Here is a 14,328-nt window from a genome sequence, read left to right as displayed (position 1 = left end):
GAAATTTAATTAATAGTTTTCAAATCATGCAAACATGAATGTTCTGAACTACATTTCACATAAAAGCAGCTGGTTATTCATTGTTCTTTTTATGTAACACCATCACTGGTATCAGAGCGGTGCATCACCCCTCATCTGCTGCAGGTGTTGAACTTGGAGAAGAAGCTGTCATCAATACATCCTCTTTTAATGTCTGGTTTCCTTAAAAATGAAGCGTTGTTAAAAACAGCGAGACAGTGTACACTGTGTTAAATTTAATAAAAACAATTTTGCTCAAAAGTTACTAACTGTTGTTTGTGTGTTTCGGCCAGTTGGGCGTTGGCGCTGTCCAGGTCTCGCCTCAGCTGCCTGTTCATTCGTGCCTGCTGCCGCTCAATAAGCAGAGTGGTACGAGCTGAGTTCAGGCGCACGCGATCGTGCTGCTCTTCTTCTTGTTTCTTCTCCAGTTCTTTTCTCTTTACATGCACAGACAACACACACATTAGGAGAAAAATGCTTAATATGGGCTAACTTTTAAATAATCCACACTTTGAGTGCAAACATGTATTTTTTTTTACCCTCTTCTCCTCCATTTGATGTTTCTGGATTTGAATGATCTGCTGCAGGCTCTCAGGAGCTGTTCTCCTGTCACTGCTGGGACTCAGGCCGGGCACGGCCACCGTACTCAGGGTACCTTGAAACTGGCTTTGCCTGCCATTGATTTCTTTGTCTTGACAGCGCTTTTCTTCAGCCTTTGCCCGTGGAGACACATGAGTAACAAGGTGGAAATAAAAAATGTTTATTGAAGCCTATAGCAGCGTTTAATGCAGTTAAATTCCTCTGACTCACCATAGACCGATTGAAGTCTTTAGTGGCGATGGCAGCTGCCTTTCTCCTTTCTATCTCAAGGCTCTGAAGTTGCACAGCTCTGTTGTCCATTCCTACTCTGCTTTGGTCATAACGCTGCTCTAAAAATTTCAGTAGAGACTATGACGTGAGCTTGACTTTTGTGTTTGAACTGAGCATGTGTATCAAGCATGGTTTTAAGGCAAAACCCACCTTCCAGCTCTTGTTGATGCCTTTCCGCTGCCTGCTCAGTCTGCTGCTGGGTGAGCCACTCTCTGAGCTGTTCCCTCTGGTTCTGCTGCCTGATCTTACTTTCTGGGTCTTCACCCACCAGGCCAGGAGGCATCATCTGTGCATCACTCTGCTCTACTTTTTTAATACGGCTGGGATCATTCAAATCATACTCTCGCCGATCTTCAGGGTGCTGGTATTGCTGCCTGTAGGCGACAACGGCTTTTTCCAGTGCACGCTTCTCCTTCATTTGGCGGCTGTCGACAATGCAAGCTACTTTGCCATAACGGAGCATATCAGCATCTGCATGACGATCACATGACACACATGTATCACAGTTCACTTTAATGAAGGATTGAATGACATCACATCAGGAAACAAATTTGAAGTAACTCACCATAAGCGTTTTGTTCCTTTTTTGCAGCTTCTACTTGTTCCCTTTTCTCTTTCACCTGCTCATCCAGGGCTTCCTTGTCAACCTGTAGAACAGTCATTTAGAGACAAACACAGTGCGTTAAGCTCCTCTGCCGCGGACTTTCCACTTCTGTTTAATTCAGACCCACAGCAGAGCCTCAAACACGCACCCCGATCGTCCTCAGCTTGTCATTAAAAATCCTTTCTTTTCTTTCAGTCTCTATGTTGCGACGCTTCTCCAGACTGGCTCTGGCGAGGCGCTCTGAAAGTAGTTCAGTTTTAAGCATTTTGGCTCAGCGGTGGCTACAATTTAGCTGAGGATTTGCTCCCATCGGAAACTTAGATTTCAAACACACTGGTTGCTAAGACACCAGTGCTCGCGAGCCGTCGTAAGACCTCGGCTTTTTCCGGAGCACTCACCCCAGATGCCTCGGATCGAAACATTTCAGCTAATGAAAGCAGACCGACTCACATTTGCTCGTCACGTTTTTGAGATGAACATCACCAAACTATCCAATCGATCCTTTTTCCTTCTCCCAGAATGTTAGTTTTGATGTTTCTATTCGGCGTTAGAGCACATTCCTGCCACTTAAGCTCTAAAGAAAAGATGTTTGAGGGACACGCAACAGTATTTTCCCATCACGCTCAGATTAAAAGTTCCCTGATGTCGGTTTCCCATCACTGATGACATATGTCCCCATGCTCATCGATGACATCTCCGTGATTTGGTTGAGATGAGAAATGTAAACGTGCATCTCCACTGACATTCTGGTACTCATGAGCTGAAATGCTTCCAGCATGTTATACACAAGCTCAGCATAATTCTCTGCTCTCTGATTGGCAAGAAAGTTCTGGACACCCTGCACAAATGCTTCCCAGTCCTGCTGATTTCACTTTCCTTTAGGACACGTCATGAAGCACGAGTTCACTGATAAAAGTAACAGGTGATATTAGCTAGTCTGTCTGCATTTGGTTACAATGAAGCTTCTGACCTAATTTGCAGACTTTATGAGACCTTATCAACGTTACACATGTAGCAGGATGGTTTAAGCGAGGCTCTATCACCTCCCTCCCTATGCTCATTGACGGCATCTGTTGTCGCTCGCTATTTGGTGGCTGCATTTTAACTATGGGGCGCCGTTTGTAAAGTGAAACATGCTGAAATTAACGGCAACATTTTTCCACATTTAGCTCAAAACCTTACAAAAACATGTTTTTTCGAGTCATTTTTTACACCATTTAGTAAAATATTTGTAAGTTTTCATATTTAAAACACAATTTTAAATGTTAAATCTAAATGTTAAATGTCATTGTTACAGGAAACTAACTATATACTATACGGATCAACGGAAATACCAAAATAAAAGCTTTACAAAAACCTCCGGTGCAAAAGTGTGCCGGTAGGTAGTGGTCAGATTGGCTGTGGCTGTGTCCCAATTAAGAGACCGCACGCTTGAAGTACGCGCACTACGTGTAACCGGGTCATAAATCACATTGTTATAATTACACAATATGTGTTCTAAACCCCCAAACTGCTCCTTTTATACCTGACTTTTAGGACCTCCAAGCCTGTAGTTGTGTTCATTATCAGTTAGAGCCCCTCCTCATTCTTTTCTTCTTCTTCTTTGGTGCAATACAGTGTACCCCTTTTGCCTCTCCCCTTTTTCTACAATTCCCCTGTGGGAGAGGTGGGTGTAATTTCTTTCCAACACCTTGAAACACACATAATTCATATTTAGCCACCCTGATGTTTATGATTGCGATGTTAGTTCAGTTATTGTCATTATTAAGCCTGTTTTTGTAAGATGTTATAAGTGTGTAGTATGTGTGTATCATAAATGTGTTTTAGGCGCCATAAATGCTAGCATGAATATATACTCCTTGCTAGCTTGGGAGCTGTGGTGGGTTGAGCTAACCCTCTTCCCCACTGTTTGTATTTGGTCGTAGGAGCTGGAGTGGGCAAATTATTTACTTGGAGGTCTTTCTTTCTTTTACCTTTTTTATCAGGTATGTCGGATTTCATGTTGTTTTTGTTTTATCTTATGTCAAATATGTTACGTGTAAATGCATATTTTATGTTTAATGTAAAAATAAATGCCAGCCCCTTTTTCTACAATTCCCCTGTGGGAGAGGAGCTGGAGTGGGCAAATTATTTACTTGGAGGTCTTTCTTTCTTTTACCTTTTTTTATCAGACACAACGCAGAATCACACCGGTTACATACGCGTACTACGTACGGTGCGTACGAGAAGTGCGGAAGTGAGAGGATTGTGAAATGGGACGGTCTACCCTTCTTCGCGCTGTTCAGGTTGCCTAGCAACCATGATACTAACTACGAGAAACGTTACATACAGCATTGTGTGACAGAAATGAAGGAGAAAAATGTTTTTTTGTTAGTTCATTTTTGTCATGACATCACTTTGATTAGTTGAGTATCTGAGGCTGAGACCACAGGACTGTAAAACATGATTGTTGGGCTTCATTTATGTACTAAGCAGTCATTTAAGATTAGTTAGTAAATAACAATTAGCTAATGTTGTTCATGAGACTAAAATCATCTCACTGTTGTAATGTAAATATAATATGGCTTATATATATATATATATATATATATATATATATATATATATATATATATATATATATATATATCCAATGTCGTTCCAATGTCGTTCGGACTGGAGAAGTGTAGTCGGATGGTAACAAAGAGAGGGAAGGTAGTCAGAACTGAGGGGATTGAACTACCAGAAGGCAACATTGCAGACATAGAGGACAGTTACAAGTATTTGGGGATCCCACAGGCGAATGGGAACCATGAAGAGGCCGCTAGAAAAGCTGCAACCACCAAGTACCTGCAGAGGGTCAGGCAAGTCCTGAGGAGTCAGCTGAATGGTAAGAACAAGATCCGGGCCATCAACACGTACGCCCTGCCCGTGATCAGGTACCCTGCTGGGGTAATAGGCTGGCCAAAGGAGGAGATAGAAGCCACTGACATAAAGACAAGAAAGCTCCTTACCATGCATGGAGGGTTTCAGGACAGGCCCCTGCACGGTATGTACCACCGGCAGATAGAGGAGGTGGCTGATATCCAGAAATCCTACCAGTGGCTGGACAAAGCTGGACTGAAAGACAGCACAGAGGCACTAATCATGGCAGCACAAGAACAAGCTCTGAGCACAAGATCCATAGAGGCTGGGGTCTATCACACCAGGCAAGACCTCAGGTGCAGGCTGTGTAAAGATGCCCCAGAGACAATCCAGCACATAACAGCAGGGTGCAAGATGCTAGCAGGCAAGGCATACATGGAACGCCATAACCAAGTGGCCGGCATAGTGTACAGGAACATCTGTGCCGAGTATAACCTGGAAGTCCCGAGGTCAAAATGGGAGATGCCCCCAAGGGTGGTGGAGAATGACCGAGCTAAGATCCTGTGGGACTTCCAGATACAGACGGACAAAATGGTGGTGGCTAACCAACCGGACATAGTGGTGGTAGACAAACAGAAGAAGACGGCCGTAGTGATCGATGTAGCAGTTCCCAATGACAGCAATATCAGGAAGAAGGAACACGAGAAGCTGGAGAAATACCAAGGGCTCAGAGAAGAGCTCGAGAGGATGTGGAGGGTGAAGGTAACTGTGGTCCCCGTGGTAATCGGAGCACTAGGTGCGGTGACTCCCAAGCTAGGCGAGTGGCTCCAGCAGATCCCGGGAACAACATCGGAGATCTCTGTCCAGAAGAGCGCAGTCCTGGGAACAGCTAAGATACTGCGCAGGACCCTCAAGCTCCCAGGCCTCTGGTAGAGGACCCGAGCTTGAAGGATAAACCGCCCGCAGGGGCGTGCTGGGTGTTACAGCAGTGAGCTTGAACTCTGGGTCAAAGATTCAAGTTGCAGTTATTTATATTTCCTGTCACCTAAAATCTTCACTCAAAGACAAGCATCTTTGACAGTGTATATACAGATGTATTATACATAAGAGACAAATATTGTTCGTTTAACATGTTGGCATTACATTACATTTGGCTCAATGCTTACATATATGTGTAAAAACAAAATGTAGGAGCTGTGAAAACTTTCTGATAGAATGAAGAGTAGACTGATATATGAAATATTCCTTTATTGGGTGTGAAAATCAGACCCTGTCATAACTGCTTTAAGTCATACAGAATAGATATCAGAGCCTTAAACAGGCTGACTTCTGTTAAATGGGTCAAACTGGGCAGAAGGTCTACAAACACATAACATCCTTATAGAATATGATGTAACACTATAGATCAACTTAGCTCAGAATATATAAAGCATATAAACAATTACAGCAATATGATGCAACAAACACAGCAGCTACTGATCCAAAATACTCAAAGCTTCATAGAACTGAAACCAACATTTATTTTTAGCTCCATTCTGCTGCTGATACATACTTTAGGTTTCTGAACATTAAACTTGTTGCTGCCTTTCATAGTGTGTAACTTGAAGGCCCTGAGTACTTTCTCCCACACTGAAAAAACACTGGCATGATAACATTATTTGAACATTACCTAATAAGACTGATTCAGGACAGACAGTTATGTTAAACTTTCCTAGCAGTCCTTCACAAACAGGGAACAGTCTGTCTATTCTCTCCATCTGTCAGCTGCTGCTGGCTCTTCCTCCTCCTCTTCCTCACACACTGCTGAGTTTGTCCTGGTGGATCATCAGGGGTGCAAAGTAGGGCTGGGCCATATTATACCGTTCACGGTAATACCGGTATAATGTTAGGCAACGATAGGAAAATGAAATATCGCGATAGAATGGGAGTAAAACGCGCATGCGCAGTGCCTTTGTTTTCATACGCACATGGCCGATTGTTGAGTGAAACAGATGAACCAGAATTGGTTTGTAAAAATGGTGCAACTTCAGTGATGTGGAACTGGTTTGGTGTTTGTCCGTCAGATACACAACAAAGCACATTTTTTTGCAGAACATGCAAGCGGCCGTTGTTATTGTCATATTTGTCGGACTAAGATGCTCTTAAATCTGGGAGTAATCTGGGTCCTAAACTCCGTATGCTTCAGGTCAAACAACACTGCAGCATCACTTAGTTAAAAACTGTATAAATTCTTTCATCTTTAATAAAACGATCAGCATTGCTGCTTTACCAGGTGTAACTATAAAGTTTAACTTCCAGGCATCCATGAAAACAAAAGTTATTACATTTAACGGAGTTAGAAGTTAGCAGGAAGCTAGCGGAAGTTAGCTCGCTAGTTTCGCTAGTTACCTAAGCATGATATTGCATGTTTTGACTGAGAGATTTCTGAAAAAAATCAAACGTACAGCTCTGCTATCACTTCCAACATAAATGAAGACAGGAAACTAAACAGCAGTGACGTTTGTAGGGTTACTGAAGTTGGGCTAGCTGGTATATAATGATGTGCTACCTGATCGCTAGCGACACAGCTATGTTAGCATAACATAAACAGTGAAGCTGGAGGACGAACACTAACACTTTTCCACTTATAAAAGTTAACGTTAAAGTTCCTGATAGTTAGAGACAAATGCAATCGCATGGCAGGATGCTGTAAACGGACCAAACTTCAGTCAGGAGAACAACTGAGATAATCCATCCACAATACGAGGTTAGTCATTAATATACTGCAACAACATGGGAATAGAGCAGCTGCCAGAGAATTCAACATTAATGAATCAATGGTACAGAAGTGGAGGAAGCAAGAAGAATGAGTTTAATAAAGTTTGATTTATCTGACTGCTTTGTTTCGCTTAATGTGCCTTATAATCCTGTGCACCTTATGGTCCGAAAAATACGTACTGCACACTGCAGTTTAATGTTGCAAAGCACCTCTTTTTAACTTCAGTGGATATTATACATGGTTATGCTCAGGATGTGTCAGCCCATTTCTACTGGAAATGCCTTTTGGTTAAACTTTCAGCAAGGAATTTGCATTTGCACTGTTACATTTTTATAAAGCTTTAATGTACATAAAAACCAGCTTCTTGTTTAAGTGAAAATAAATGGAAGATTGTTTTTTTGCGCTAGTAATGTTGTGGAGTTGTATTTTGTCTCGCATCAATTATATCGTCGGTTATATCGTTATCGCAAATTTTCAAATATATATCGTGATAAATATTTTTGGCCATATCGCCTTGCTCTAGTGCAAAGCCTCACAGATGATGTGCAGCAGTGGGTCCCTCAGTCTGTCCTCACTCTGGACACTTGCAGTCGTCACACATGGAAATCAAATGTGTGATAAGCTGCAGGATTCAAACACAAGTGCAACTTATAAACACATGTTCATACTTTTATTCCACAATCAGAGAGAAAGAAACAGAGAGAGAGTGCAGGACAGACAGACAGGTGACAGTCTCAGGTGTACACACTGCTACACAACAGCACCAGAGAAGCAGGATTTAGTGTTTGTGTTATTACGAGTGTAAACAAGAAGAGTTCCAGATGGTGCAGTGGACACATGTGTGACTGCTGTGATTAAAGCATCTTTCTTTCAGCTTAACGAGTGAACCGTCAGCTCGTTCAAACACACGTTAAAGTGCGTTTGGCTCGACACCACCGAACAGAGGCAGCAATATAACATAGCTAACATTAACAGTGCAGTGAATCCTGCTTGTGCCGTGATGTTCAGGACTGCAAAACGAGCAGCATCACTGACTTTCAGCTTGTTGTGTTTGTGGATATATGACTGACTTTAATTATCCATCAAATCATCACATTCTCTGTAAGATTAAGGTCGATCATATATATATTTTGAAGTAGAGGCTTTAAAACCAAGTTAACGCTGAAAGTACAAACATCACTAATGTCACATAACTTTGCCGACATGTGGCCAACAGTAATGTTTTAATGTTCTTTGTTATTAAACATTCGCACATAAATAAGTGACATAATATTCAGAACTTACTTTTGACAGTTCATTCTTCGGCCGCTCCCTTCTGCCGTCTGCTGTATTTTGCGGCAAAATTATCCAATGTGAGTGAAGTTGCCCCCCCCCCCACCTTCTTCAAATCCAACAAAAGTGGTATCAAACGTTTGTGCTGGTTTGTGCTGCAAAAATTTTCGTTTGTGCTGCTATCATTTTAAAGATATTCAAGAAAATTTCTAGAGGTCATCAGAGGTCAACCAGCCCCCCACATCACCTAAATTAAACAAAAGTTGATGTCACAGGTTTGTGCTATGTTTGTGCTGCAAAAATTTTTGTTTGTGGTGCTATCATTTTAAAGATATTAATAACATTCCATCCATCCATCCATTTGCTTCCGCTTATCCTTTTAAGGGTCGCAGGGGGTGCTGGAATCTATCCCAGCCGTCATAGGGCAAGAGGCGGGGTACATCCTGGACAGGTTGCCAGTCTGTCGCAGGGCCAACACACAGGGACAGACAACCATTCGCATTCACATTCACACCTATGGGCAATTCGGATTAACCAATTAACCTATCACCACAAGCTGCATGTCTTTGGAGAGAACCCACGCAAACACGGGGAGAACCTGCAAACTCCACACAGAAAGACCCTGGCGTGCTGGTGGAATTGAACTCAGGACCTTCTTGCTGTGCGGCAACAGTGCTAACCACCGTGCTGCCGTAATAATAACATTAAATAACATTTATGAAGAAATTTAAAGGGGCATGCCAGTAGGTGCGTATCAATGACTGTATAAAAGATGGACGACGCGACAGCTCCCCAAAAATGAAGCCAAAACGTCTCTATCGCCCCCTGGTGTCTGGCTGCAGTATAGGTCATAAATCCCGCCTCCTCCATGTTAGTGGATGGGACTGGGGTCAGACTAAAATAAATTAATTCTCCTAAGATAAACTTTTTCCAAAGATTCTTTCTTTTGTTATCAATAGTTCTCATCACGCTGATTGATGTCCAATGAGTCTCCTTTCCCATAAGTTTGATTCTAATTCCTACCGCGGTGATGTTAAATTGGGGTGAAACGTCATCATAACAGCTTTGACTGGCAGCTGCAATCACGGAGAAACTTGCGTATCTCTGTCCGGGAATAGCAGATAGAGCGTAGGCTCTGAGAGGAGTGCCAACGTTTACACTACGAAAACACGACCGAGTGTTTTAACCTGACAGCCTGAGGTGTTCTTCAGTAAACTGGACTACCCGACAGAAGGACCCGAGGCCCTGCTGCACTTTTACGGTAAGTTAAACGTGTTTGTAAGCTAATCCGTAACTACCGTCCTTAGCTAGCTCCTGCGACCTAGCTAGCTAAAATGAGCACTCAGCTGTCAGGGTTCGTTTAGCTAACCCGTGCAGGTGAATGAATTTACACCGACTAAAGAAATCAAGAGAAACGCCCCGGGCTACTCAGTCACTAATTACTGTTACTGTACTTTTATTACAAGTATTATACTGTAAAAGCAACAGGCTGCATCCTGCTTCAGCTCCTGTGCAGAGCTGAATATTAAATGTGCAAACAACAGCATGCTTTCAGTCTCTTGCCACATCTGTAAAGACAGTAACTTTCTTTTTTAAAAAAAGCTTGTACTTCAGTAACTCCTCATTAATCAGGAAGTATGGATTAAAGTACTGTAGTGTACTGTAATACTGAAAAAAATGTAAGAGAACAACTTCAGATCCTGAGTGTGTGAGGACAGAAGAATCAGCTCTATTTCAATTTTGAGGGATAAAATTAATACTTTTGGAAGAGAGAGAGAAAAGCCAAATCCAATCTCCCCAGAACCTCGAGCACTCTTTAACCCCAATATGTTTTAATCGGAGACAGCTCTACTTCTCGTTATGGAAATTACTAGGGCGCGGTCCATCTGCTCCAGTAAAACTGGATTTGAAAATCATCAAATGTGCTCTCACACAAGCGAAAGAATGACCGCTCCGCCTCACTTGGTTCCCGTCCTGGGCTTTCACAATAATCAAGCACTGAAATATCAGAAAACAACAACACAAAAAGTCTTGTAATTCTGACTTCCTTATTTCTGCTGACACAGTAAACTCGTACGGTGGCTCATGGTTGCTTAAAGCCCATGTCTGAACTTGACCACAGAGGCAGAGCATCATTCAATCCTCAAGGATAACGACTCCACTTTCTCTGCATCAAGACAGCTCATATCTTTTAGCAGTCTCCACTGAAAGTCTCATATAATCTGCTCTAATCAATAACCATACACTATGATTACAATTTAGACTATGGCTTAAAGGTCTGAGGTGAATTAGAAAGGTCTTGCTTTCTTAAGAGACTCAACTTTGCAATCAGATTCAATCACAACCATCAATCAAAAAGCAAGTAATCATACAACTTCAGCAAAAAACTCAAAAAACAAACTAATTCATCAGTAATAGACAGCTAAAAAGACTCAAACATCTATAACATTACTTCTGCATGATGTGAATTAAAAGCACTTTCAAACTTTAAAACATCCTCTCTTGCATCATGCCTTTATTTCTTATTCAAAACCTTCAAAACCACCTTAAATCATCTGACCAAAACACTGGCCTAGTACATAAACAGTTTCTATTTTCTGCTTCCAACCGCCGTTACCAGTCATACATTCACAGCAATGAATCAAAACTGTATTTACACTCTTATGATCAGCAAAACCAGCATCTTAATCACAGATATTTAACAATATTTTGCAAACAATACTTATAAAACTTGATAACACGCTAAATAGAAAGTAACACTCCTCTGTGCGCTCCACAGCAGCTTCCTCTTTTAGACTCATTTGCATTTACACACACCGTCTAAAAATAGACTGCAGCACTGCAACACACTGTCAGCATGACAGACTGGTTACACACAGAAATCTTCTTTTTTTTCCCCCAACAATATCTTTATTGCGTTTCAAAATTACATACAGAAATTGGAGTACTTCCACAGCAAAGGAAACATCCAGAGTAGCTAAATTTATTTTATAAATTTTATTTATAAATCCAGGCTGGAGAAACTGATCAGGAAGGCTGGCTCTGTGGTCGGCATGAAGCTGGACACTCTGGTGACAGTGGCAGAGAAAAGGACATTAAAGAAACTGATGGACATTATGGACAATGCTGGGCATCCTCTGCACACGGCCATAAACAATCAGAAGAGTCTGTTCAGTGACAGGTTGCTTCTCCCCAAGACAAGAACTAACAGACTTAAAAACTCCTTTGTCCCACACGCCATCAGACTGTTTAACTCCTCTCTGGAGGGGAGAGGGAGGGGAAACAGGAGGACAAAGGAGGGGGGAACAACTAAGCTGTAGTGCCTCTGCACCTCACTGTACAATACCTTGTGCAATACTTTTTGTAAATAGTCAACAGTGCAATAGACTCAATACTTGAAATGTGCAATTCACTTGTATTTTTATTTTTTATTCCTATTTATTCTATTTATCCCCTTTGTATATTTTATTTATATTTGTCTCTGTATTTATATATGTGTGTGTGTGTGTGTGTGTGTGTGTGTGTGTATGTATATATATATAAATATATATATATATATAACAATTCTGTAACTGTAACTTCGGTCGTTGCTGTGCTTTTTGGAAGTCGAATTTCCCAGAGGAACCCACCCGAGGGATTAATAAAGTTCTATCTTATCTTATCTTATCTTAAATTATTGTATAACAGTCAATCGCCCTCCCTTGCAAATCAGACACTTATAAGATGTTAGAGAGCAACAGTTAAGTGGAAGTACAAACTATATCACCTGTAAATAATAACTTAGTCAAACAAAGGAAAAGGAAAACACAACCCCCCCCCTCCCCCAAAAAAAAAAAAAAAATATATATATATATATACACACACACACATATATATATATATATATATATATATATATATATATATATATATATATATATATATATATATATATATATATAAAAAATAAGCTTCTCTATTTCCAAGGGTTGCTCAACATCAACTCGGTTACACTATTGTGCATGGTTCAAAGTTACAAACTCAAATGTACAATTCACACAGCATTAAAGATCAAGTATAAAAGAGATTAATTTAGGAAACTGCAGAGGACCACCAACATTTACACCCCATCTGCCCCATCCACCATACTGCCAAGATCCATATTTCCCATATATTGCATAAAGGGACCCCAGATGTTTTGAAAAAGTGGTAGTTTCCCCTTGATAATGTAAGTAATTTTTTCCATAGGTAAAGTTGTGGACAATTCCTTAATCCAGTTAATGTATTTTGGTTTACTGGTCTTCCTCCATGAGAGTGCTATGACTCTTTTTGCCAGCAGTAGACATAAGTCCAGGGCGGTAATTACCTTTCTAGACATAAGATGTCCATCAGGATATAACCCTAAAATAAAAAGTTTAGGGTCAAGAGCTAGTTGTGTACCCAATATAATATCCAGAGCTTGTTTAATCTCTTTCCAAAACCGTTGTACTTTATTGCATTCCCAGACACAGTGGAAAAACGTCCCTTTCTCCTCTCCACACCTGAAACACAAGTCTGGGATATCACCATTATACTTATTAAGCTTTTCTGGAGTCACGTACGTCCTCATTAGCCAATTATATTGCAATACTTTGAGACGAGTATTGGTAGTTTGTGTTTGTGCTTCAGCACATGCCTCCTCCCAGTCTTCGGAGGATAAGTCCTCCTGTAAATCTTCCCTCCAGGCATTAAGTTTTCCTAAAGAAGATTCAGGGGAACCCTCTACTAACATATTATATAATTTGGAGATTATTCCCTTTCCAAAGCAATCTCTTTTCATTTCTGTTTCCAAAGTGGAAAACGGAGGGATTGACAAACACTGATTTTGAGATGATCTAATAAAGTTTCTCACTTGTAGATATTTAAATCGATGTTTGCATGGGATATCATACTTGGAAATCAACTCCTCAAATGACATCAAAATCTCACCCTCTGATCCCACGAGATCCCCTATTGTCTTTAAGCCTTTGTCAGCCCACTTCCTAAAACCAGGGTCTGCTCTGCCTGGAGGGAAAAATTGATTACCCCATATTGGGCTAAAGCGTGCGAAAGAGGTGGGTTCACCCAGGTATTTTTTAACCTGATACCAGATCATAATCATATTTCTGACTATAGGATTTTTTGTCTTTTTTTTCAACATTTTGACTTTTGCTGAGTATAGGTACTGGGGAAGGGGAAGAGGTACTGAACTGTTTTCCATATTTGTCCAAGGCGGGGGGGATTTATCTGTAAAATAATACATCATAGTCCTCAATTGGGCTGCCCAATAGTACCAAAGTGGATTGGGACATTTGAGGCCTCCTCATTCATACGGTAAGTACAAGAGTGATAAACGGAGCCTTGGTCGTCTATCATTCCACAAAAAAGTACAAAAATTGTCTTCAGGTGTGAAAATAAGTTAGCAGGGGGTGACAATGGGATGTTCTGGAACAGGTACAAAAGTTTGGGCATTATGTTTAATTTAAGAACATTAATTCTCGCTATAAGTGACAAGGGCAAGGGCTTCCATCTATCTAGGGATGAGGTGATTGAGTCTACCATAGGGGTGTAGTTAGCTCCAACAATGTCTCTCAAACATGGCACTATCTTAATCCCCAGATAGGTAAAACAGTCTACCATTTTGAATTGGAAAGAATTTCCAGCACCCTCTCTCTCTTCTGAGTTAAGTATCATTAATGAAGATTTTTCTTTGTTCACTTTATATCCTGATATCCGTCCAAATATGTGTAGTAGATCCAACAAGGCTGGGATAGACTCCTTCAGCTTTTCCAAGAAAAGAATAACATCATCTGCAAATAAAGCAATTCTGTGTTCCTGTTGGTTTACTGTTAGACCAGTTATGCTCTTATGGGACCGCACCGCAATGGCAAACGGTTCGATTGCTAAAATAAACAATAAAGGGGACAAAGGGCACCCTTGCCTACAGCCCCGTTTAATTTCAAAC

General features: G+C 41.0%; 1 protein-coding gene across 2 annotated transcripts; it reads right to left on the bottom strand.

Moving 5' to 3' along the window:
* Positions 1–131: 131 nt before the first annotated feature.
* ribc2 (RIB43A domain with coiled-coils 2) lies at positions 132–1,757 on the bottom strand. 2 transcript variants are annotated; one of them, XM_085357192.1, is made up of 7 exons: positions 1,641–1,757; positions 1,454–1,535; positions 1,039–1,359; positions 829–947; positions 558–731; positions 289–455; positions 132–201 (listed from the first exon to the last, which is right to left on the bottom strand). In XM_085357192.1, the coding sequence occupies exons 1-7, from the start codon at positions 1,755–1,757 to the stop codon at positions 132–134; spliced, it is 1,050 nt and encodes a 349-aa protein (XP_085213318.1). The 2 variants fall into 2 exon arrangements, with proteins under 2 accessions (XP_085213318.1, XP_085213317.1); XM_085357191.1 differs by having other exon boundaries at positions 558–742; positions 834–947.
* Between the last annotated feature and the right edge of the window lie 12,571 nt (positions 1,758–14,328).

Source organism: Diplotaxodon limnothrissa, linkage group LG7 (genome assembly GCF_057381915.1).
Source record: "Diplotaxodon limnothrissa isolate DT_005_m linkage group LG7, D_limnothrissa_male_GT1.1, whole genome shotgun sequence".
In the NCBI taxonomy this organism is placed as follows: domain Eukaryota; kingdom Metazoa; phylum Chordata; class Actinopteri; order Cichliformes; family Cichlidae; genus Diplotaxodon; species Diplotaxodon limnothrissa.
This window is presented reverse-complemented; position numbering and strand designations above follow the sequence as displayed.

Excerpts from the sequence above, each read along its gene's own strand:
- ribc2 (XM_085357191.1), bottom strand. The coding sequence starts at position 1,757 with ATGCTTAAAACTGAACTACTTTCAGAGCGCCTCGCCAGAGCCAGTCTG. Across the intron at positions 743-833 it reads CACTAAAGACTTCAATCGGT|CACGGGCAAAGGCTGAAGAA; the intron begins CTATGGTGAGTC and ends CTCATGTGTCTC. Across the intron at positions 202-288 it reads GCCGAAACACACAAACAACA|GAAACCAGACATTAAAAGAG; the intron begins GTTAGTAACTTT and ends TTCATTTTTAAG.